Raw genomic sequence first — 25474 nt, 5'->3', positions numbered from 1 at the left:
TGCCCAGCTGAAACTTCCACCATGTGAACATGGCTTTAGTTGGCGGCCCAATGCTCCTCTCTAACAATATGCATACTCCAATCTTTGCAACTCATGGTAAATGTCCCTTACTTCAAACAAGATGAGCATGCATAGTAATTCACATGATATTCAACAAAAGCATATTGATGGTTTTCCCCATGACAACATGGTTATCACACAACAAGCAACTTATAAGAACTAAAAATGCATAAGACATAATACCTACCATAATAGTTTTTTTAGACCACTTTCCCATGAGCTATAAATTACACAAAACCGGTGATAATTTTTGAAGGTTTAAAGGTAGCACACAAGCAATTTACTTTGGAGTGGCGGCGAAATACCACATATAGGTAGATATGATGGACACAATTGGCAACGTTGGTGTTTGGTGGTTGGATGCACGAGTAGAGCTTATACTCAGTACAGGTGAAGGGTAGCAAAAAGACTAGAAGCGACCAACTAAGAGAGCAATAATGGACATAATCATGCATAGCGATAAAACATTATCAATCAAAGTATAAAGTAATATTACAAATCAAAAAATAAATGATCATAGAGGCTTTAGTTGACTGCTTATAGTCATAACATGGTATAAGCATGCGCGAAGTCAACCCAATAAAGCATCAAAGGAGAATACCACAATACTATGCTTTTATGATAGAAACAACACATGATTCTTTCAATGACACATTATGCACTCTTAGCCATTTGAAACAAGTCATGATACAACGAAAAATACTAAGCATATGACAAAATAACATTCAACATGACATGCCAAAGTTTATGCCACAGTCTAGACAAGCTTCCTTTTGCATCACTATAGTCATGAAATATTTTACTCCTATCCAACACCAATCAACTTACATGAAATAGCTCTCAGAGATGAAATACATTATGGACCAGAGAGCTAATCATACATAACTAAAGAATACTAACAAGCTCTGAATAAAATTTAAGTGAAAGAACAAGAGCTAAACGCAGTACCAGAAAACTAGAACACTCGCAGAACAATAACAGCGGAAACTAGGGCGTTCTATGCAATTAAAAAGGACCGGGTCTTTCTCCAAAACAAATTTGCCGGGATCCAACATATGCTACAGAGAACAAAACTAAAAGCAAAAATAAAGACGCTCCAAGAACAACACATAACGTATGAAGCAATAAAAATATAGCGTATAGAGAGATGACCTATTGCTTTGTTGATGAAGAGGGGATGCCTTGGACATCCCCAAGCTTTGACATCCCCCAGCTTTGACGCTTGTACCTCTTGAATATGTCTTGGGGTGCAGGGGCATCCCCAAGGTTGAGATTTTGCCCATTCTTCATCTCATCACATCATTCTTCTTTCCCTACACTTGTAAACTTTCTTCATACAAAAACTTCACACAATTCTTCATTAGCAGCATTAGTACAATAAAAAAAATCCACTTGTGTTCAGTACTAACATATATCAAACATCTATTATATCATTAGCTACTGTAGCAACCCTTCAAAAAGCTCTTTGATCAAAAGAATTCAAAAATAAAGAGATTTAAGAGGCAAATGCAAATAGTGCAGAACAACAGGTAAAAATCGATTTTTCAGAATATCCTATGTTGATTATCTCGAAAAGTGTTCAACTAATGAAAGTTATATAATAACCTGGGGCATATGCATAAAAAATGACAGCTCAAAATTCCAATCTAGATATTTTTACGAATTTTTATGGTAACAGCATAGAATCTATTTTCAGGACAACAACTTTCCCAAACATTACTTTCTTCAAATAAAAATGATGAGGAGCGGTAATTACAGTATTAGTAACTTCCAAGACTCAACAAAAATAAAAAATACTGTAAATAAAATATGGGTTGTCTCCCATAAGCGCTTTTCTTTAACGTCTTTCAGCTAGGCGCTGTAAAAATACGAGCATCAAGTATTATCAAGTGATTAAGCATCAACATTATAAATGGCGGGAGCTTTGCGCACACCTCTCCTCTTTTTAAGATTTCTCATAGAGAAACGATGAGAACCACCTTGTGGGGTGGTGAAGATCATGATACCTTCCCCAACATCAATCCTTGCTCCCAGGAGTTTTAGCAGCGATCGCCCAAACGTGATTTGTCCTATTTACTACACATTCAATGACAAGATAATCAGTAGATACCATACTCCCTAAGATTTTTGTGTGCACTCCTTCAACAATTCAAATGGGTAATATAAAAACATTATTGGTAAGAGATATTTCTTCTCCTCCCTCAGAAAGTCCCCAAAGATTTAAAGACTCATAAATATCTCTAGGCATAAGGCAAAATTCAGACATAATATCACAACAAGCATAAAAAATTTCACCACCTATATCAACTTTCACGGAAGGGAGCCAATTTGTGGGTTCAAAATTTATTGCAACTTGATCATATTTCTCCCGAAGCATACTATAACATTCTTTCAATCTAGTTGTACTTGTCTCAAGATTGTTTAATATAGTAAAAATGCTCACAAGGGATGAATCAAAATTACTAGGTGAGCTATATGTTGCAATCAATGTTTTTATGGCATTAAAAGCTTGATCTCCATCACAAAGAATGAAATCTCCTCCAGCTACTGTGTCCAAAGCATATCTATAACGCAGAATAAGACCAAAATAAAAGCTACTAAGAAGCAAGCCTGAAGTCATTCTCGGTTCAGTTTTAATATAAGAACTATTAATTCTAGACCAAGCTTCCTTGAAACTCTCCTCACTCGCTTGTTTGAAAGTGAAAATCATTTCCTCAGGCGACATAGTAACAGGAGCATACATTTTAGCAAACAAAAGAAGCCTGGTGACCGGGTGCATACGTGAGCACGCATCCATTAGTTGACATGTGTCACATCTAGCAATCCACTGTTACCATCACTGTTGGGTTAGCAAACCACATCAGCACTAACAACACTTCGCTAATGATTTCGCTAATCGTTGGTGCTACCAATCATTGAAACGCGGGACCCGCAGCCCACGCCAAGTACGCTTAGCGATGGATAAGACAAGGTAAACACTACATATCAGAGCCCGATTGGAAACAAATTATCGGACGTATCGACCAACGTACATCGTTATTTGATCGCACGGCTCTCAGTCGTAGGCTCGTAGTTTCCGCCGTTCATAAAACACACCCATTAATCACGCCTGACAGGAAGCTATCTCCAGCCGGATTTTCTGCAACCGTTCCGTATTAGTTTCCAAATCACCTCTCACCCTCCTCTCCCACGTCCGCCAGCTGATCTCCCCGGTGCGCCGGCCTGGCCATCCCCGTTGCCTGCAACCTGCACTCACGCCAGCCTGCCCTTTCCCTCCAAGATCTACGCCATGCCCTTCTGCCGCGGGGATTCGTCAGTGGCGCCGACCTGCTTGACGGGGGCCGGTTTGTTTGGGTTGCAGGCGGTGTATACTGGAGCCAACCATGTCGCCCTTCTCTCCTCCTTGGATCAACAGAAGGAGGTGGCTCTGCTTCCACTAATAATCTCTGTCTCGGTAATTTTTCTTCAAGCACACACGACCGGATGAGATTTAAATAGTATCCTTATATCCTTCGCATGTATTACATAATCTCTGGAGAAATCATTGTTAATTTGAGGATTTAAAAAGTTTTTCGACATACTTCTTCCAATGATGTATGGTCATCAATTTATGCTTCAATTTTTTACATGCTTCACAAGATATTTTTTTGTTTCATGTTACTTTACTAATGCTTCATTTGTTCCTTACATGTGCTTCTAATGCATGCTCTGCCGCAAGCAAACAAATTTGGCAATTCGAAAGGTATAATTTCACTTCTTTTCAAGCACATATCTTTGATTTTCTAACTTATGCTTCTAATATAGAGTTGTTCTGTGGCATCACTTGAATCACAAATTTATGTTACTAAAATTTATCCAGAAGCATGCCAATTTACAAAAGGCAAATTCCCCTACTAGATTTTCTTCAACTAGTGCCATTGTATGAATTATTATCTTGCCATCCATGTTTATCCTAGGCATATTGTTTGGTATACCCTGTGAGCATGAAATTTATGATTCAATTAGTCCACGCTTCTGAAGCATTATATATCAATGAGACATTGGGTTAATTTGGCGGCAACCATTGGTTCATCAATATTTTCTTTTTGGGGTATATTCTTCTAATGTACGTAAGATGTGCTTCATATGATGCCGGCCATGCTTCTATGTTTCTCAAATAAGTTTCCCTTGTATAGCAGGCGATCTCGGGCACGTCGGACGTGTAGCAAAAGCACGTTATGAAGATGGAACGAGTGGACCAATATGTGTGACCGTACTCTATCATAATGATTCCGGCATGGTGAAGGTTTCTGTGGGACAAACCTCCGCAGCCGTGTTCGTTTGGTCTGTGATGATGTAATTGCATTCTTTTGCAAGTGGCCTTCAATACACGCACGTGGTGCAGTCTCCCCATCGACAGCTATAGCATCAAACTTTGCCAACCTTCCTCGCAAGCATGTCGCTTGGTTGTTTCCACAATGTAGACATATACGAAAACTCCCCTATGTACGAAGCAAGTAATAATAACAATGTAACGTATGTATTTCTGATTATATTGTTTCTTCATAGAAGCCAACTTTATTTCCGGTTATAGAAGCGAACTTTTATCCCCTATGTATGAAGCAAGTAACATTAACAATGTAACGTATGTATTTCCGGTTATAATATTTCTTCATACAAACAAACTTTATTTGTGTAAGAAGCAATGTACAGCGACATTGGAAACAAAATATGCTTAATAAAGAAGCAGACTATATTGATAATTTTCGTTAAACCGAAGCAATTTTAACACCCTTGGAAGCAAATTCTTAGCCACAAACAATTTTTTTTCGTTTGAAGCAAAATTTTAGTTTCAGGGGAAGCAAAGCTGAGTAGCATTGGAAGCACAATGTGCTTCATTAGTAAGTAAACAATATTATAGTTTTAACTGACTCAACAAACATAAAATTTCGTTGGGCTTCAAACAAACCTCAGTTGCATGTGAATCGTAGTATATTATTAACACTGGAAAGAAATTTTCTATATAAGGAAGCAACTAACTGATATGAAAACTCATCCGGTCTAAGGCAGTTAATTAATTACTCTAAATACCAGAATTAGTTTCCTAGAAATCAGCAATCCAGAGAGGTTAGCGGGAGCAAATTCAACCGGTGTATATGGAATTAATTTCGTTTTGGAAACTCCAGGGTGGGGTGGGCCAACGTTTTTTACTGCGCCATCAGACGTACCAGAAGGAATCAATCGCACTAGTCCGATGGGAAGCTATAATCGTAGTCCTAGCACTAGTCCGATGGGAACCTGAAACAAAGCATCATATTTATGTAAAATACAAAGTTGATGAGTAATAATAATAATAATGGTTTCTACTCCGTCGCCGTATATGCTCGTGCGGCCCGCTTCAAGCTAGTACCCCCTCGAAGATTGGGGATTGACCTTGGTATGTCAGGGTTTCTTAAATATCTACTATGAGGCTATATACTGAAAATGAATCTTTTCTGCGCGGGAACTCCTAGAGTACTCCGAATCTGAAACTGAAACTATAGGGTTTGATAATTGCTCTAACAATTCTATAAATTTACTTAAGCTTTTTTCCCTAGCTTAATATGCAGTTGTTTATAACTAAATTATCGTGTGTGCATATTAACTTATACCATAGTATTCCAGGAAACAAAAAAGTAAGGGATCAAAAGAAGTAAAGCCAGCAGGAAGCAGGACAAAGTAATTTGAATGTTCTGAAACTGGTTTGTGATCCGCCTAGCTCACTGAATTGACAATAAATTCAGTAACAAAAACTACTTAACTAAAACAAAGTGTCATGTCCAAACTGGAATAATGAATTTCAACATTTCAACAACATTTACAAACATAAAACATGTAGTTACAATATACTTCAGCTGAAACCACAGATAGTGCTTGCACTTCGGAATCAGTCATTTCAAATTTAGCGGCATGAGAAACTTAATAAATAACAGTTGCACTGAAAAAGAATTTTAACAGAGCTCAGCGAGGATGGCCAGCAGCATGTGCACTTCAGTATCGGTATCTGCTATCCTAAGCCTATTGCTGCGAGGAACTCCAACGGAAAAATGAGCAGGGAAGTTAATGCTTCTAGTAGAAAGCTGAAAGAAAATAACAACGAAAAACGACATCGACAGTGCTTCATCTCTGTCTCGGGTAGTTGGAACTGCTTGCTGGGGGAAATAACAGAGTAAGATCAGTGTGCCGCAATGGTAGTGTGTAATTTAATCTAGCATGTGCACTGAAGTGAATACCTAATAGAGCAGAAATAAATACAGAGTAGAAAAATAAGAAGAAACAATAATAGATAACTGAGTAGCATAAATAATATAAGCACTCGATCACATGTGCAGTGAAGTGAATACCTGACAGGACTATTGTCGACTGCACGTATCTGCTGGACCTCAATCGAGTTGCATTATATGAAAATAGAGGAAGGTTATCAGGTTGTGGAGTGATTTCCTGAACCTTTGAGCACTGAGTAATTTTGATTCTGTAAGGATGATCTGCTACTCTGTATTTATTCCGCACATCAACAATGATGAATTTTCTAAGGTGTAAACTGAACCTTTTTTACCTGTGCCTTTAATTAATCTATACGATTAGTTGGTGCACATCCTTTCATCATGTTCCCTTGGGACGGAAGCAAGATTTTAATGCTTCTTGGACTGAAAAAATTTGCATTAAGAAATTCATACAAACTCACCTCAGTAACACCTAATCAGAAAGCACATCATCTAGAATCTCATCAACCACAAAGGACTTCGAGTAGAAACAGTTGGTTATAGGTAAAGCATCAGAATATAAGCAGAAAGTTATCCTAAACAATAGTGTACCCAGAAATTTCAACACCTGGCACGGCATACAGTAGTATAGTGAGGAGCAAGTTTGGTATTTTCCAAAGAGGACAAACCCTGGAAAACAAAAGAATGAGGAATTAAATTAATGAACGAAGCAGATATAGCATGTAAGTGGAATATATAAGAAGAGAAAGATGAGTATATACATGAACCAATTCGTATAATGCCGAGCAATCAACTCACATAATTATGGTGGAAAACAAACACTGCAAAACAAAGCAAAGGAAACGGACATTAATTAATAAAACATGAACTATTAAATATCTTACATGAAAATAAATCAGTTATACCCATATGCACATGTCGTAATAATGTAAGTGACATGTATCATATTAACCGAAATAGAAATTAGTTCAGAAGGAACACACCGTCCAATACATCATGTAAATATTGTAGCAGCGTGTGTTGAGTAAATTGTGACTCTTTGTGGCAACTTAATTACTCAAGAAGACCTATAATATTAGAATCTAAACACTGAATCGTTTACTCAGTATGTCAACGTCGCCTTCAAATAATACTTAGGCCTCATTCCATTTGTCAGCATTTTAATTAGCCCGCTAGAACAGTGTACTGTTATTGAGACTAATCACTGATGCTAGATTGGTCATATTTTCTTGCATTGAAATATTTGTATTACTACACATGAATCCAAAGATCAGATAATCTCCGATTAGAACTACTTAAAATGATGGCTAAAGTACGTGGTAGCAATAATAATTTTGCTGTAGTTGCAACCGTCAGCCCACTGACACACAACATAAAACTCCTTTACCCATTTAGCTTACATTGAACTATATGAGTATAGCGCACCAACTGTGCATATTTTAGACACCAACTACATCGCCCAAGAAATTCTGAAATATAAATGAAGATCTAACCTACCTTGTAACAGAAGAAACTCTTAAGTAATGATTGGGGTTGGGCAAAAAAGAAAGAAGATTACCGTGTGCACATCCTGCATCTTAAGGTAGTTCTCGAGGCACCGATTCATCTTTCTACTATGTCGATCCAGATTGTGTGGATGATAGTTCATATATCCTCATGGATTGCTTGTTGGCCAGAGCTGCATTACAAAAGATCAGATCATCTAGTGAACACCCCTTTCCACCATTTTAACAGATGCTGAAAGGGCACTACTTGTATTAACATTCTTCAACACTCCACTCACTTTTGTTGTAGTCCTGGAGAAAAAGAAGATCAATTATCAAACTCAGAGCATGCACACTATGAAGCAGCAGACAGTGAAATAATGAGTCTAGGACCATCTAGGCTCAAGAGTTGCTTATGTGCATGCCACACACAAGCTGCAACTAAAGGTTAGAAGGCGACATACCTACCTGGGAAAATCTACACTTCATGTAAAGAGAAACAATCCAGAGTGAAGACTGGAGAATGTACAGTCACTATTCCATAGCTACAAAAAGCTTTAGCCATCCGTGAACACCATAAAAGACTCATATGAGAAACCTGTGGTGTTGTTTATATTCACATGTAGAGGAAAATTTTGTCAAGAGGTAAGGAGAAGCATGAACCCTACCACATGGCATATGTGGTTTAGCAATCTCATAGCAGAGTATGTAGAAGGAACAGAAGGAGAAGCATGAACCCTGGTAATGTCACCTGTTGACAGTAACCTCCTAAGTATATAATTAAGCATATAAGAGTTGAAAGCCAATTCCGCTTCGTGGATACAACGGGCTTCTTATAAAATTCCATTTCAGTCAATTCTAACAGGGCAAAATCAAGAGGAAGAGGGATTAATTTTCCTTGCTTTACTTTTAGACAGATAAAAAACAGAGAGCCGAAAGGAGAAAGACTGTAGCTTTCAACGTGCTCATATAAATACAGTAAAGAGAATACATACATGTACAAATCGAAACATAGAAATCTAATGAAGTAATATTGCACTACTTAACTGACATCTTGTAAGTGTCACTGGAATCACAATAACGCACATGTTCCTTAAACTGAAGAGAGAACATACTTGCAGCCCCTGTGAGCTAACCTTGAAATTCAGAGTAGACATTGTAATTCTGCTACTGTACATGTTAAACACGAGAACGAAGGAGGCAAACCAGCAGGCAAGACCGACGACTGGCACGGGCTCGAGAGATACGACCTGGTGCCCTACCACGCCGGGCACGTGGAGAAACAGTGGCGGCTTCAAGCAGCAGACCGGAAAGAGGACCGGCAAGCCAGCACGTCATCAGCCGGGACGTGCCGTCGGTGTACCACGCCGCCCACGCGGAGCTACACCAGCCTCTACATTTGCAATCAGTAATTACCAAACAATTTTTCATAAGCTGATAAATTACCAGTTAGAGCTCAGACAAAACTCACCAAATTCGCATGTACAAGGCGTGGTGTAGATCAAGGGGACATGACCAGACCATCCGCGGCGGCGCCTGGCTCCAGGCTGCTTGACCCACTTTCCCCTGCTCACCAAGCTAGCGGCAACAATATGGCGTTGCAGACACAGGGGAGGTTGCAGCCCTTGAGCGTGTGCACCGCGCCCTCGCACATGGAGAAGAACTGCGGCAGCACCCACCCGCCGTCGCCGCACACCAGGTAAGCCGTACGCGTCGCCGTGGTGGTGTACGGCCACCGCCCCGGACCGGCGCTACTCACCGTACTCCGCGGCTGATTTTGGACCTTCTGAGATCTCATGGGCATCGAGGCCAACACCACCGTCACCGGCGGCCTCTGGTGGCGCGCGGCTTAGAGGCCTTGGAGGTGGGCGTCGACGCGAGGACGCCGTAGCTTCTCCCGCTCCCCATATGATGTTGGCCTCATCGAGCTCCAGAGTCGGGTCAGCGCCGTGAAGCACTCCATGGCCAAGGGCGGGCCTGGTTTCCTCATGGTCTAACCAATCTGTAGAATTTGATTTCCAACAACCTCCTCTGCTCCCTCTCCAGGATCTAGATCAGAGATAGAGAGAGGAGGCCGCGGACCATGGGAAGCTCGTACTGGGGAGAGCTTATGTTTTGCCGGTGATGCCGGCGAGTCACCCAAAGGAGAAGATGGATGCCGGTGTACTCAAAAGGCCAGATGCGCAGCAGATGCAGAAGAAGACGAAGGCTGGCGCTGGCACGTAGCACGGCGGCCTGTACGCGGTGGCAACCGGGGGGCATGTCGGCCGCGACCAGCCGGCCGACCACCGCGGCGGCCAGGAACAGCGGGCAGCCCCCATGGACCGCCCCTCCATGAGCACGAACAGAGGCAGAAGAAGGATGAGCAAGCCCTCCACTGGCAGGCCAAACCAGTGGACGACACGGCGGACGGACCATCCCAGAAAAATCCAAGCGGAGAAGAAGAGGAGAAATTCAGAGAAAGGAAAGAGGCGGACGGAGGACGGAGGAAAACAGGGGTTAAGAACAATACCTGGGAAGAGGACACGCAGCGGAACGGCACCGCTCCACCGCTAAGGCCGGTGCCAACGCGGGCGGGTGGCGGGGCGGTAACGGCGGCGACGGGGCGGGAGAGGGGCGGGAGGCGGGGGGGACGAGAGGGAGGGGCGCCGGCGGGGGCGCCCGGCGGTAGCGCCCGCTCCCGCCGGTTGGCGCCCGCGCGTTGGCGGCGAGAGGGAGGCGGGAGAGGGGCGAGAGGCGGGGCGGCGCGATGGCGGGGTGGGGCGAGAGGCAGGCGGGCGCTAGGGCGGGCGAGAGCGGGCGTTAGTGGGGCGGGAGGCGGGCGGGATGCGGGCGAGAGGCGGGCGAGAGTGGGCGGGAGTGGGGCGGGAGTGCCCAACGGCTAGCTGACGTGGCGCGACGCGATTGGTCCACGTCAGCTAGCCGTTGCTGGTTCAAAATTTCAGCTCCACCCCTATAAATACCCCCCATATGTTTCACTCACTCCACACCCATCTCATCTCCATTCATCACCTTCCCTCTCTCAACTTCTCCACCATGTCCGGTTGGACTCCACCAGATTTCACCACGTTCACGGATCTGATGCAAGACGGGTCACCAATAGACCTCGAAGGTGTCTCTCCGACACATCGTCGCACCAATGTAGCTTCTTCGCCGATTCCCCGAGTTTTATGGTCCCCCGGCGCACCACCTCCGGGGCCATATGGCCCATACGCTCCACCTCCGGCGCCTCCGGGGCCATATGGTTCATATCCTCCGCCTCCGTATCCATACCCCCAAGCACCTCCAAATGCTCCACCTGTAGGTAGCGGGAGTGGCACTGTACCCCCGTACCCACCACCTTCGTACGGGTCATACCCTCCACCTCCGTATCCATACGCGCCATATGGTCCGTACCCCCCACCACCTTCCGAAGCTCCAAGCTCCGAGTCCAATGTTGCGGAAACAATCGTACCACCGCGTCCAAAGAGGCTTGACTGGACTGTTGAGGAAGAGGAGAAACTGGTACTTTACTTACCCATCTCATATTTATTTCGGGGTTGGTTGTTGCTTGGATTTGTCACTAACAATATCTATTTCGTGGTAGGTTAATGCTTGGCTTCTTAACTCCAAGGACTCTGTTGCCGGTAATTGCAAGACCGGCACAACTTTTTGGGGTGGGATAGCTGCAACCTTCAACTCTACCTCGGATCCTGCCCGTCATCGGACCTCGAAGCAGCTGAAGGATCATTGGAACGCCTACAACAAGGAGGTGTCCCTGTTCAATGGATACTACATCCAAGAAGAGCGGTTACGTCAGAGTGGAGCAGACGATGATATGGTCATGAAGTCGGCAATGGAGAGGTACGCGAATGACAAAAGAGTGACTCAGCCATTCAGAAAGCACCACTGGTGGCAAGCTGTTCGCAATGAAGCGAAGTGGAAAGGACAACATGGTCCTGGTAGTGGATCCGATTCCACTTCGAAGAGAAGCCGTCTGGGAGTTTCTGGTGAGTACAGCCCTGGCGACGCGACTACGGAGGAGGAGCGTCCACCGGGGCGCGATAGAGCCAAGGCCGCGGTACGATCTGCAAGGAGGAAGGGGAAGGCAACCTCATCAAGCAGTGAGGTAGGAAGCAAATCCTTCGCCATGAGGAACATGATGAAGGGTTTAGTGAAGGCTAAGCTATTCAAACAATGGAACAAAATGAAAGATCGATCAACCGACGACATGAACGAAGCAGAAAAGCGCTTACATGCGAAGGCCATCAAGATGTGCGAAAAAGAGCTTGGTCTGGCAGATGATGAGGAGGAGGAGCAGCAGGAAGAAGAGGGAGAGGAAGAGGAAGAAGAGTAGAATTTTTATTTATTATGTAATTTTTAATATTTATTATGCAATTTTATTAATTATTATGTAATCGGTAACATTTTAAGTTGAATAAAATAATTTCTTGCATTATTTTGAATGTCTAAACAAAATCGAGTGAAATAACTTAATGTGGAAAAGAAATGGTGATGTGGAGGAGAGAGAAGTGAGAGTGGGGACTATAGCCCATGCATTGGCAAGGTGGGGTGAGAGTGGGGTGAGAGTGAGAGAAAAGCTGACGTGGCGGGGCGGGAGTCGGGCGGTGCATTGGTACTAGCCTAATGGCGTGGCCCCACAATGTAACAGCGGTAGGAATATATGGGTCTGGTCAGAGATAGTGCGGACCCACAATACCAGCATAAAAAAGTTTAGGCACACAGGGATCAAAGGAAAGAAATCGCGAAGGAGACAGACAAACCCAAAAGGAAAAGCAGGACGTCCCCATATGTGTACACGAAATCAACTGGATGCACTAAATCACACGTGTCAGCAAACAGCCTAAGCAACAAAATTAACCAAAAATCTGAGAAAAATCGGATCTGTTAAGGTTTAATACAGTAGTTATAACTAGCAAGGTGGCCCTCGCAAATGCGAGGGCAACATCTTAAAAGCTATACATCTATTGGTTTACCTTTTATGTGTTTTAACTTTATAGAAGTAATGTTATATATTTATTAAAACTACCTAACCTATTATATAATGAATTTACTCAAATGAATTGTTTTGAGTTTTTACGTATTTTTTAGAACAGTTTCTACGTATTTTTGGCTCAACTATCGATGTTCGTGCCATATCCATCAATATCCATGTCAGTGACATGACTTGCTTAAATCTAGAGAAAACTGCTCATATAATATTGCAAAACCAATACCCATTAAATATTTTAGAATAAAAAGATTTAATCGCCTTCATTAACCATGGTTGGCGCGTTGGCTGACGATGGCAAGAAGATGACGAGGTGCGGCCGCTCGGTGATCCGCTGAAGATTAAGTCCTAGGAGTGATGATCGACCAGGTTAGTGCTGCTCATGTGGTTTGATCTGACGTCAATCATACTCGGGTTAGCGCAAGACATCTTGGGGAGCTTTTGTTCGTCGCATCCACGGAAGGAACCATCGTAACGCGTGTGTATAATGAATCAATGTGTGAATGAGATGGGACTCAATTTTCACATGATATGTCGTCTCGCAAAGTTGGATTATGTTGCATGATCTGTCGTTCTAAAATTGTTTACGTGTATTTATTTTTCGTTTGAAGAAGTAGCGTACATGATACTTGATAAAGTGCATGCTATGGTACTTGACACGGTTAATTTTAGTACTCTCTCCGTCTCTAGATAATATTTAGTGTTTAGTTAAAATGTAGAAAAATCTAAGACATATTTCATGAGAAAAGGGAGTAAAACTAAATAACCTCTCAGTAAATCCTAACCATATAATTTATATCCAAATATTAAATAACTTGGATGATATTGCTTAACATGGTGCCTCTAATATGAGATTTCTTTTTTGATCTTTTCGTCTTTACTTTTTTCTTACATACTCCCTCCGTTTCAAAATAAGTTGCTCCACTTTATCTAAATACGAAAGTATAAATATGCATTTTATTTATAGATACATCTGAAAGTGGATCATAAAAAAAATTGAGTGAACACATGAAAATGCGGTTAGGAAATTTGGATACACTTGGATGTCTCACTATTTTTATAGTTCAATAAGTAATACAGTTAAGTAGTATAGTTTTGGTCACGTATATTCCATCTATAATGTAGCATGTGCTGCTCCTTTGGAATAATTAACCGTTCTATTTAAGGAAAAAAAGGAATCTGATTTCCATATATCTATACATGACGTACAGCCCTAGGAGTCCTTCACGTGATTTGTCACCTATCTATAAAAGCATCTCTCTTTCTTCTTTCGTGATGGCTTCCTATATTTCAAATGGAAGCGGAGAACCAACCACGGGTTGGATGGTTAGGAGGGCAGTGGCACCCCCAGCCCACCAGAGTTCAAATCCCAGATTTGACACTTTGGTGTCTCATAAAAGGCGGAATATTCTTCAGTGGGAGGCGACGTTCCCGTCGACAGCGAGGCGCCTGTGGTGACTTCGTCAATCTCAAGACCCGCCGGATCAGTTATTCAACGCAGTCTCTTGGAGGTGCTCATAGGGGTAGGGTGTGCGTGTGTGCGTTCATAGGGGTGAGTGTGTACGCGTATGTATGAGCGTCTTTGATTGTACTGTGTTTCGCAAAAAAAAAAAAAAAAATTCAAATGGAAGCAAATAGCTACTGTAACGTCCGTAACGTGAAACAAAACTATACGACTCACGATTGGTTTTCAATTAAATCTAAACCACAATTATATGGGTTATGGGTTACGTGTCACATGTTAGTTTTTGTACATGTATGTTGTTGTACGTAACACTTATCATCTTTTAATCTCAGACGTTAAGATTAATATCATCGGCTTATATTTTATTAGCATATGTGGATTAACCTGATGCTTCGAAAAACACCATTATTTTGCTTTTAGTATATAATAGATAAAAGCAAACAAAAAAAAATAAAGTAAACTAAGCAAACTAATAACAAAGTAAAGAGATTGGAGATGAGAGACTCCCCTTGCAGAAATCATCTTTCCCCCTGACAACGGCGCCAGAAAACAGCTTGATGGTGTGTGCTCGTCGTACGCAGACACGCTGTTGGGGAACCCCAAGACGAAGGCGTGATGAGCACAGCAGCAAGTTTTCCCTCAGTATGAAACCATGCGCCTCTTCTCGGGGAGAGATACACACACGCGCGATGACAGCCAAGGTTTAATCGACCAGTAGGAGAAATGTGTGACTTCTGAAGGTGTTGCTGGTTGACTAGTGGCAGGGCGCTAGGCCTGGAATTAAAACTCGAAACTCGCGAGCTAAATGAGTAACTCGTGACTCGACTCGGCTCGACTCAAACTCGGTGTATAACGAGCCAAGCCAAATTTCATATTTTGTCGTTAAACAAGTTCAAGCTAAACGAGTCGAGTTCATCGAACTCGCGAGTAGCTCGTTTAGCTTGGTAAAAATGAAGTTGGCCCAAGCCCACCAAAATGGGCAGCTATATTTGTGGTTTCTCAACTTGGCAATCTTATTCTAATTATATATTGATCGTTGTGGTTTATATTGTTTTGATACCATAATCATAATGCTTGTTGTTCATCATTCATGCCCAAATATTTGGGGAAAATGCATTGTTCATTTTACATGTTCTATTTGATAGTTTTAAACGAGCTACTCGTGTGTTACTCGTGAGCTTTGCGAGTCGAGCCGAGTTTCAAATCTGGACTCGATTGTTAAACGAGTCGAGTCGAGCTAACTCGATTTTTGACCGAGCTTTAGCGAGTCGAGCCAAGCTGGCTCGGCTCGGCTCGAATTCCATCCCTGAGGCGCACTTTCGGCGTCAACAAGAACGTGGAATCTGCACACAACACAACCAAAGTACTTTGCCCCAACTTACAGTGAGGTTGTTAATCTCACCGGTTTGCTAAACAAAACAGATTAGACATATCGAATGGAAGGAGATGTTTGTAGAAAGTAAACAGAACATGATTGAAGTTGAATTTATCAGTAAAGGAAATAGGATCGGGTCCACAGTTCACTAGAGGTGTCTCTCCATAAAGAAATAAGATGTTGGGTGAACAAATTACAGATGCGCAATTGACAGAATATCAATCATACATGACAAGATGATTACTATGAGATTTGGTATTGGGCATTACAACATAATACATAGACCCTAATTCAACTGCGTCTATGACTAATAATCCACCTTCAGGTTATCGTCTGCACCCCTTCCAGTATAAAGTTGCAAGCAACAGACTATCGCATTAAGCAATGTGTGTAAAGTAAACAATAGAATTACCCTTGGATAAAACATTGTTGTTTTCTCCCTAGTAGCAACATCACATCTACAATCTTAGAAGTTATAAAGCCACTCTCCTAGAAAACTAGAGGCATGAACCTACTATCGAGCATAAATACCTCCTCTTGGAGTCACAATTGTCCACTTGGCCAGAGTTTCTACTAGCAACGGAGAGCATGCAAGATCACAAATAACATATGACATGAATATATAATCAATCTCAACATATTATTCAATATTAATCGGATCCCAGCAACCAAACATATAGGATTACATAAAGATGATCTTGATCATGTAGGGCAGCTCACAAGATCGATACATGAAGCACAAAGCGGAGAAGACAACCATATAGCTACTGCTATGGACCCATAGTCCATGGATGAACTACTCACGCATCAGTTCAGAGGCGGGCACGGCGATGTAGATGCCTCCGGCGATGATTTCCCCCTCCGGCAGGGTGCCGGGAAGAGCTTCAGAACCTCCCGAGATGGGTTCGGCGATGGCGGCCGCGACGGAACTTTTCGTGGATGGAGGCTCTGGTATCCAGGGTTTTCCCGAAAAGATGTATAAATAGGCGGAGGAATTAGGCCGGTGGGGCACCTGGTGGGTCCAGACCAACCCTAGGCGCGGGCCAGGTCTAGGTCGGACCTAGGGTAGGTCTGGCCGACCTGCTGCGCCTCTTCGACTCCCGTTCGGACTTCGTCTTCATTTCGGTAAAATATTGACTTCGGCTTTTGTTTCGTCCAATTCCGAGAATATTTCCTGTACAACTTTTCTGAAATATAAAACAACAGAAAACAGGAACTGGCACTGTGGCATCTTGTTAATAGGTTAGTGCTGGAAATCATGTAAAAGTGCAACGAAGTGTAAACAAAACATATATGAATGGGTGTAAAACAAGCATGGAGCATCAAAAATGATAGAGACGTATCAACATGCTACTTCTTTCTACAAGAACTTGTTTGGACCTCAGGCAAGCTGCAACTAGACTGAGATATGATATGTTGTCTGGTAGAGATAAATTGAGTGAGGAAGACAGGATTGAGCTTGACAAGCCTTTTACAGAAGAAGAAATAAAAGAGGTTGTGTTCCGGATGGAGAAGAATAAAGCTGCAGGTCCTGATGGTTTTCCTATTGAGTTATTCCAAAATTTCTAGGACCTCATAAAGATTGACATGATGAGATTCTTTGTTGATTTCCATCAACATAAGATTTCCTTGGATATGATTAACTATAGGGTTTACCCTGATCCCCAAAAGTGATGATGCTTCTGTGATTAGGAAATTTAGCCCTATTTGCCTGCTCCAAGTTTTGTTCAAAATTGGTACAAAAACCTTGACTATCAGAGTTGATCCTGTTATGCATAAGCTTGTTCATAATTGTCAGAACGCCTTCATCAAAGGGAGATATATTTCTGAGGGTGTGATGCTGCTACAAGAGATCCTTAGGGAAACAAAATTCAGAAAACAGTTGGGGGTTGTACTGACAATAGACTTTGAATAAACCTATGACAAGGTGAACTGGGACATCCTCTTTGACTGCTGTAGACACATGGGCTTCAGTGATAATTGGATGGTTTGGATAAAAAAATGCAGTTGATGGTGAAACTTTGAGTGTAAAAATAAATGATCAAACATGTCCCTACTTTGGCAGTTTCAAGGGAGAGAGACAAGGTGATCCCTTTACTCCTTCTTTGTTTAATCTAGCTGCCTTGCTAAAATGATTCATAGAGCTCAGCAGAATCATTTGATCAAAGGTGTTGCTGAAAACTTGGTAGATGGGGGGATTACAATTCTGCAATATGATGATGACACTATTCTATTCATACAAGATGACATCGATAGTGCCATTAATCTCAAACTTCTTTTGTATTTGTTTGAGTCAATGTCTGGACTGAAGATCTATTTTGAAAAGAGTGAAGTGCTCATGATACAATCTGATGATGATAAATTATATCAATATGTTGGCTTGTTCAATTGCTAGACAAGCTCTTGGCCCATAAAGTATCTGGGCACCCCTGTGTGTGCCAGGAGAACACCCGTGGCTGAGATGAAATTCATGCAATAAAAGATGAAGAAAGGCATGGATGGCTGGATGGGCAGTACCATGTCAATTGGTGGCAGAGTTACAAAAATAGATGCATGTCTATCCAACAGTGTTGTGTATCAAATGTCACTGAGACTTTTACACAAAACAAATATTAAAGGCTTAGAGAAACCCATTAAAAGATTCCTCTGGGCAGGCAATGGTAGGAACAAAAAAGTATCACTTGGTCAAATGGAAGCTTATCTGTAAACCAAAATGTAAAGGTGGTCTGGGGATAAAGAATCTCTCCACGTTTAATATTAGTCTGATGTGCAAGTGGTGGTGGAAACTAGAACATGACAAAGGGGATCTGGCAAGATTTCATGTGGAGGAAATATCTCCCCAACTCTTGTGTTTTTAGGCGAATCATAAACAAAAAGACTCTGCCTTGTGGGCTCATGTGCTTCATATTAAGGGCATATATATATCAGTGGCAGAAAAATGGCTGTGGGGGATGAAAAAAAAACCATTTATGGGGAGATTCCTGGTGGGGATTTACACCCCTCAAGGACAAATTCCATGACTTGTTTGATATTTGCAATGAGCAAGATTTGATTGTTGCAGCTGCTGCTTCCAGAGACTAGAGATTCACTCTTAGAAGATGATTGTATGTTGATCTCCAGATCCAAATGGATGGTTTACATAGGATTCTGTGCTCCATCCATCTCACCTCTATTCCCGATAAGCATGTGTGGAGATGGACCAAAGATGGTGTGTTCACTGTGAGATCCCTCTACAAACAACTCTGCAGCAATGTGATTGATAGATCCTTTAAACACTTATGGAAAGCCAAAATCCCCCTAAAAATCAAAATTTGGCTCTAGCTGATTTGGCACATGCTATTGCCACTAAAGATAACATGGTGAAAAGAAACTGGGTGGGAATACAAAGTGTCAATTTTGCAATGAAGAGGAAACTATCCATCATCTTTTTTTTTCACATGTGATGCAACTAAAAATGTTTGGAGGCATGTAGCCAGGTCCATTGGTGTTACAGTGAGGCCTGCCTCTTTCTCTCGGTTCTTTCGATGGTTACCTCGGCATGTCCCTGCCAGCCGCAACGTCTAGATTGCCGGCATAGCTTCCATTTGCTGGGCGATCTGGAAGATGTGCAACAAAGCCTGTTTCGACGGAAAACTTATCAAATCCTCTGTTGAGCTAATTTTCTATTCTGTTGTTTTTATGAATTACTGGGCATGTTTGAATAACTATGCATATCAGGTTGCCCTTCGTGCTGGTGCGGAATCCCTTACCGATGTGGCCATGGCGGCGCGCGACGCAACTCCTCGTCCTGGAGACAGAGCTAGACTGGGTCCTGGGACTTCCTCTCCCAACCAAGATGCATCAGATGATGTGCTACTCATGATAACTGATCCTCCTCTGCGCTTGAAGAAGTTTATGTTTTGGTGTTGTGTGCAAACTCCCACCTTGTTCGATTGGGGTTTGCCTTCTATGATCAGTAGTCAGCTAGGCTCAAGTACTTCTAGTTTCCAAAGTGTTTGCGGTGGAAGTCCAGAACCCTAGCAGTAGTAGGCGGCGTTTTTTTGTTTTCGTACTTTGCTTCTTGCACCTGGATGCTCGTGTGTATGTTTCTTCCGTTATGCTAAGTAATGGAAGTCGATCCCACTGAGGTGGGTTTCGTGTGAAAAAAAATACACTGATACTCCAATGTGAAACAACAATATCTCGTGAAACAACAATATCTCATTACACTGTGAAATTGGTGCAGTCTACTATATTTGAAAAATGTTTGCATATACGTTCCTTTTGTCCTCTTTCACCAATCCTTTGTGTCTACTAGCTTCAACCCCGTGGGCCTGTCCTTGCAGTGTCGCACATGCGGCACGATCTTGCCCGTGTCTTCCCGTCGCTTGCAGCCGTACGTCGGCGGGACGTGGTAGCACGGCTCCATGGACATGTCCCTGCTGCAGGGCCAGCCCACGGTGCTGTTGACCATCCCCATGTCGAGCACCCACGGCCTCATCCCGGCAAGCCCCTGCGCCACGTAGCCGAAGGTCGACTCGCCGCTGGTGACCAGCGTGTCCGTCATGCTCAGCAGGTAGATCTCGGCCCAGGCCTTGTGCTCGTGCGACTTGACGCCGTAGCGCTGGACCTCTTCGTGGCTCGGCTGGTCGAAGACGACCACCTCGCCGCTCGCCGTCGCGCGCTCCCAGTACATCCCCTTCATGTTGTCGTAGTACCAGACCCCGAGAGAGGTCATCAGAACGGCGGTGGGTTTGGCACCAACACCGCGCGGCGCCACCAGCGGCTCCTCGTCCTTCTCGCCGAGCACCGCCGGGAGCAGCCCCTCGTTCTGCGTGCACATCTTGATCTGCTTCAGGGTCTCCGGCGACTCGGACCACCCCACGCGCACCTGGATCCCGACCACGCGCCGCGCCCACGCCAAGTGCGCGTCGTAGTAGCGCGTGATGAGGCCCCATACGCGGTTGGTCGGGTGGAACAGGTACCTGCCGAGGTGGTGGAACACGGCGTCGCGCTCCGGGAATATCCGGTCGAGCTCATCCTGGAACGCTTCCACGAGGAAGAGGCCCGGCGCGATGTAGCCGTCCGTCCGTATGAGCAGCCACTGGATGTTGGACAGCAGCCGCTGGTCGTCGTCGCAGAAGAAGAGCTTGTCGTGGGCCGTCTGGTTGTAGTCCAGGTGGATGTAGGCGAACGCCGGCAGCTCCCCCGAGGCCGCGGAGCCGTTCTCCGCGTCGGTTCTCAGCACTCCGTCCTCCCGCATCCTACCGTACCGCTCCGGCGTGGAGAGGTAGAAGCTCTGGTACCAGACCGGGAAGCCCGGAGGCACCAGCCATGACGTGTTGGGGAACGGCTCGCAGAACAGGTCGTCCATCGCTGCGCTGGGGTCGACGAGGAAGACGCGGTCGGTGAGGACCGCGTACAGGAAGGCGGACGCTGTGGCGATGATCCGGTTGCCGAGGCCGCGGTACGAGATGGAGACCACGTACCTGCAGTCCGGCGACGTAGGGCTCTTGCCGGACTTGAGCTCCTCCAAGGCGTTGGCGTAGGCGGCGGTGCCCGGGCCGCACCGTCTTTGCAGGGCCTCATGGTTCCGTAACTTGGAGACGAGGTACTGCGAAGGTTTCCTGCCGGGGTTCCTTCGGTACACGGCGGACTGGTACCGGCTGTGGCAGGATTCTTGGTCGAATCCTTCGACCAAGAGGCCGCCAAGAAGATCCTCGTCGCGTGTTGTCTCCCGGTGCAGGAAGGCATCGTCTCCACCTGCAGAGGTATTTCGTCATGTTTTGAAACTCCCATATTCTTTTTGCCATGAAATTGGTGCCACTGATCCAATTTCGCCCAAGCAGACTAATAAACCGGTATTGCAGAGTCCAGACGTGCATGATAGAGTACAAAACTGGAAGCAGAGTCATAAACCATAGCTACCAGTCTCACCTCGCCGTATGCCGCCAACGGCCGTCTTGATCCAGACCGCTGGCTGCTCGCCAATGCGCCCACCGAAGAGGATGACTAGCGTAGGCACGACCAGTACGAAGGCGACGAGAACGCCGTTGACCGCCGGGATCCACCGCTTGCAACGGGCGGCCAGCTGCGTCGTCTTCATCCTCGTCATCGCCGGCGGCGGCGTGAGCTAGCTGCTGGGGCTGGCCGCTCTCTTGCGTGCCGCAACGCCCGTGCGGCTGGGGCTGCTCTCAGTGCCTACGGTTTGCAGGATTCGCAGAAGCTGCCGCTTCCTGCTGCATGCTTGTTTTCTGTTGACGTGGTCCTTGAAGTGATTGTCAAACTACTACGGAGTAGATCCAGTAGCCATCTGACTCTGAGATTTTCCTCCGATCAATTCATTTTTCCTGTGATCGATTTTCAATTACTAGTTGAAGTGATTGTCAAACTGCTAGATCCAGTAGTAAACCACAGCCATCTGACTCTGAGATTATTCCGATTCCGATGAATTCATTTTTCCTGTAATCGATTTCAATTACTAGTTGGAAGACAGAACTGGAATCCACGGATGGTAAAAAAAACTCGACCCTACTACTGTAGTAGTACTAAGTAAACGGCTGTACATGTTCTAGGCCTGACATTTTAAACATTGGGCACGTTGTGAAGACTGAAGACTCATCATTGCAACTTTACATGGCATCGGAACAGCCGACTAGTGGCAATAAATCATGCAGTTTAAGAGCACACGTCCCACAAAACGCGTCGGATGGAGCGTTTGGGGACGTGTTTTGTTAGTGCCGCGTTTGGGGGACGTCGCTCCACACTCCCCAGTCGCGTCCCCCAAACAAAATCCCCAAATAAATATTAGTGCATGAAAATAAAGGTTTTCATTCAAATTTGATTATATATTATAAAGTTTGAATGAAAACGGCTACATTTCATCTAAACCCTAGCCTACTGACCGCCCGACGGTGCGTTCGACGGGCATGCCCCGTCGTCGCCTCCCCTCCGCCGCAGCTCCTGCTGCGCACGTCGCCTCTCCATTCGTAGGGCGGTGGCCAGACGCCGCTGATCCAGCAGCGCGTCGTCGCCTGCCCTCCCCTGCTGGGCCGCCTGGAGGGAGAGCTCGACGGCGTGGTGAATCTGCGCTTCTTTGAGGGCACGGGCGGCGTCCTGGAGCTCCTTCTCCGACTCGAAGGACTCGACGAGCGCGCGTTGCTGATCGGCCGTCTCGTTCGGGTACGGCCCGTCGTCGTCGGACCACTCGAACTCGTCGTCGTCCTCCACCTCGGTCTCCTCCTCCTCCGCCTCGGCCTCCTCCTCCTCCATTGGCGCCTCCTCCTCATCCGTTGGCGCCTCCATCATCGCCGCCGCCAACGCGTCGGCCTCCGCCGCCAACTCGTCCGCCCGCCTCCCCCAGGCCGCCTCCATTGCCGCCAGCGCCGCCTCCCGCTGCTGACGCTCCTCTGCCTCCAGCTGCTGCTGGCGCTCGAGCGACTCCAGCCGCCGGCGCTCGAGCGAATCCAGCCGCCAGCACTCGATCGCCACCCGCCATTCACGGTACTACGCATCCCGCTCCTCGCGCCGGCGCCGGCGCTCATCACCCCACCGTCGGCTCATCTCCTCTGTCCGGCGCCGCAGCGCCTCTTCTGCCGTGGAGGCGTCGAGCGCCGCAATGGTGTCCGCCAGCGCCTCCTCCTGCCACGTTGCTGCCGCCGCGCTCTCGGCAGCTGCGGGGCTAGGGGCGTAGAACGCCGCTACATCCGCCACGTGCGCCGCCTCACGCTGCTGGCGGGCCAGCAGCTCGAGTGCCTCCCGCCGCTCCTGACTATGTGCACGCCATTCTCCGTCCCTCGCCACCGCCGCTCTTCACGGGCGGCGACGTCGATGCCGAACTGCGAATCCGATAGTGGATGTGGTGCTGGAGAAGACGACGGTGGAGGAAACTGGCCATCGCCAGTCATTGCGAACTGGTGGTGGAGGAGACGGAGGTGGAGCGACGAGGGTTGTGCTTGTGGCGGAGAAAGGGGTACCGGCGGCTGTGGTGGCTGCCATTGAGCCGGGAGGGCCTTTTATAGATGCCGGCGTCGGGAAGAAAGCGCGGGAACGCGCGGTGGCGTGCGAACGCCGGCGCCGCGTGGAGGCTGCGCAGCACCGACGAGACGTCTCGCTTTCCCCTCCGTCGCCATTAAGGCAAAGATGCCGTCGTGTGTCACTGCGCGTGATAACTTCCTTCGCGAGGTAGGCGACAGTTAGGTTAAAATTCAATGTGTCGTTGATGCGTCGGGCCCGCGTCGCTTCGCCTCGCTTTTCGTTGTGTCCGACGTGCCCGGAGCGTCCCCTGTGGGGCGGGGACGGGTTCGGGGCGCCGGACACCGTATCTGGCCGCGTCGGACAAAAAGTGGCTTTGGGGGACGAGGCTGGGAACATTTTTTTGTCCGGCGCGTCTCAAATCCCCTTACGGGACGCGATTGGAGATGCTCTAATACGCCTCTGGTTACCGATATGCATTATGCATACATACCGCTTGTTAGGAGAAAATATTTTTGGAAATGAAAGGTTAGCCTCTACGTCAATGTGATACATATGACTTTTATTGCAAAGTTGCAAATAGTATAAAAAGTTCACATCTCAAGGATTGCACAAAGTGGCGGCATAAATTAGCCATCTAAACATGGAACTCAAAAATTCTCTATGCATCTTGAGCTCGTTTGATATGTAGCCAAACACCCTACCCTAGTTAAAGATAGCTCGAACGACCATTATCCGCCAATACCATCCAATATCCATATGTCCTGGATGCTCCATAGGAAAGATGTAGGACCATATGTGAAGAAGCTCTATGAATAATCTGCAATAATTTTGGTTTGGTACTTTGTTTAATATCACATCGTTTCATATTATACTCCCTCCGTTCCTAGATATAAGCCATATAGTTTTAGCACGGAAATTAAGGAATGCACATTTAGAAAAAAATTACATCATGTTTGGCTAGGTTTCACCCTAGGCAATTGACGCGAGCTAATAGAGGACTTTGCATAAGATAAGAAAACCTAATCAAATCCCTAAAAATATTATCCATACAAGCGGAGGAACTATGTATATTGGAACAGAGGGAGTACGTAAAATGTACAACTCTCCAAACAAGACCAAAAAAAATAACAAAAAGATGGGCAATTGTTTTCTACGAATCACAAAAGACATATTTAGCACACTTGTTCCGATGTCTACACACACAATGCCTTGCTGCTAGCGGGATCACCCGTCGCCGGCAATGTTCGACCAAGTGAACGATCTCGAACATGCAGCAGGATCATCTTCTGGAACAGCTCGACTAGTTTTTTACTAGCTTCAACTGGATCACCTCCTATCCGAACACACAGTAGTCACTACAATGGCTAAGCCTACCTTAGATCATGTAACGCACCTTGTGAGTATTGATAGTTTGATACTATCATCGCAAGGGCTCAACTTTTTCGGTTTAAATTTTTGTGGGTACACCAAAAGGGGTTCTTTATGTGTGTCAAATTAAGGATGTCTGGCCGAGGCCAGTTAATGAAGAATCTACTTCTGATCTTTTAGTCAAAAAATTTAAAATCTCAACGGCTAAATTGAAATGGAGAATGAGTCTTTCCAAGTTAAACCTACTAATTGAAAAATGCAATTTGGTCGTCATATTCTTTGATAACTTGGAGGAGGAAAGAATGGTATCCCTTCCAGAGACCAACTTCACGAAAATTGTGAAGGTGCATCATGGAAAGCTTTTGAAGGCATAGTAGAACTATTGGAAGAAGAGTTGCACTAATAGATCACTACGGGAAAACAACAAGGTGCCGACGGCCAGGATCTATGCCAACGGTTTTTTGTCGGGACCGTCGGCACATGGATCGAGCATAAAAAGGGCAACCTGTGTTGACAGCCACCATTGGCACTTGC

At 45.2% G+C, this 25474-nt stretch overlaps 1 protein-coding gene and 1 pseudogene across 1 annotated transcript; both read right to left on the bottom strand.

The window, feature by feature from the left end:
• Nucleotides 1-25474, bottom strand: part of LOC127316113 (uncharacterized) — an 800711-nt pseudogene that overhangs the window by 60127 nt on the left and 715110 nt on the right.
• On the bottom strand, nucleotides 19803-21844 carry LOC127317757 (galactoside 2-alpha-L-fucosyltransferase). The gene is made up of 2 exons (XM_051348357.1): nucleotides 21533-21844; nucleotides 19803-21358 (listed from the first exon to the last, which is right to left on the bottom strand). Exons 1-2 carry the CDS (start codon nucleotides 21708-21710, stop codon nucleotides 19890-19892), a joined length of 1647 nt encoding a protein of 548 aa, XP_051204317.1. The 5' UTR covers nucleotides 21711-21844; the 3' UTR covers nucleotides 19803-19889.

This window comes from Lolium perenne, chromosome 7 (genome assembly GCF_019359855.2).
Source record: "Lolium perenne isolate Kyuss_39 chromosome 7, Kyuss_2.0, whole genome shotgun sequence".
NCBI classification, from domain to species: Eukaryota; Viridiplantae; Streptophyta; class Magnoliopsida; order Poales; family Poaceae; genus Lolium; species Lolium perenne.
The sequence above is the reverse complement of the archived record's forward strand: the minus strand, read 5'-3'. Positions and strand labels throughout refer to the sequence as shown.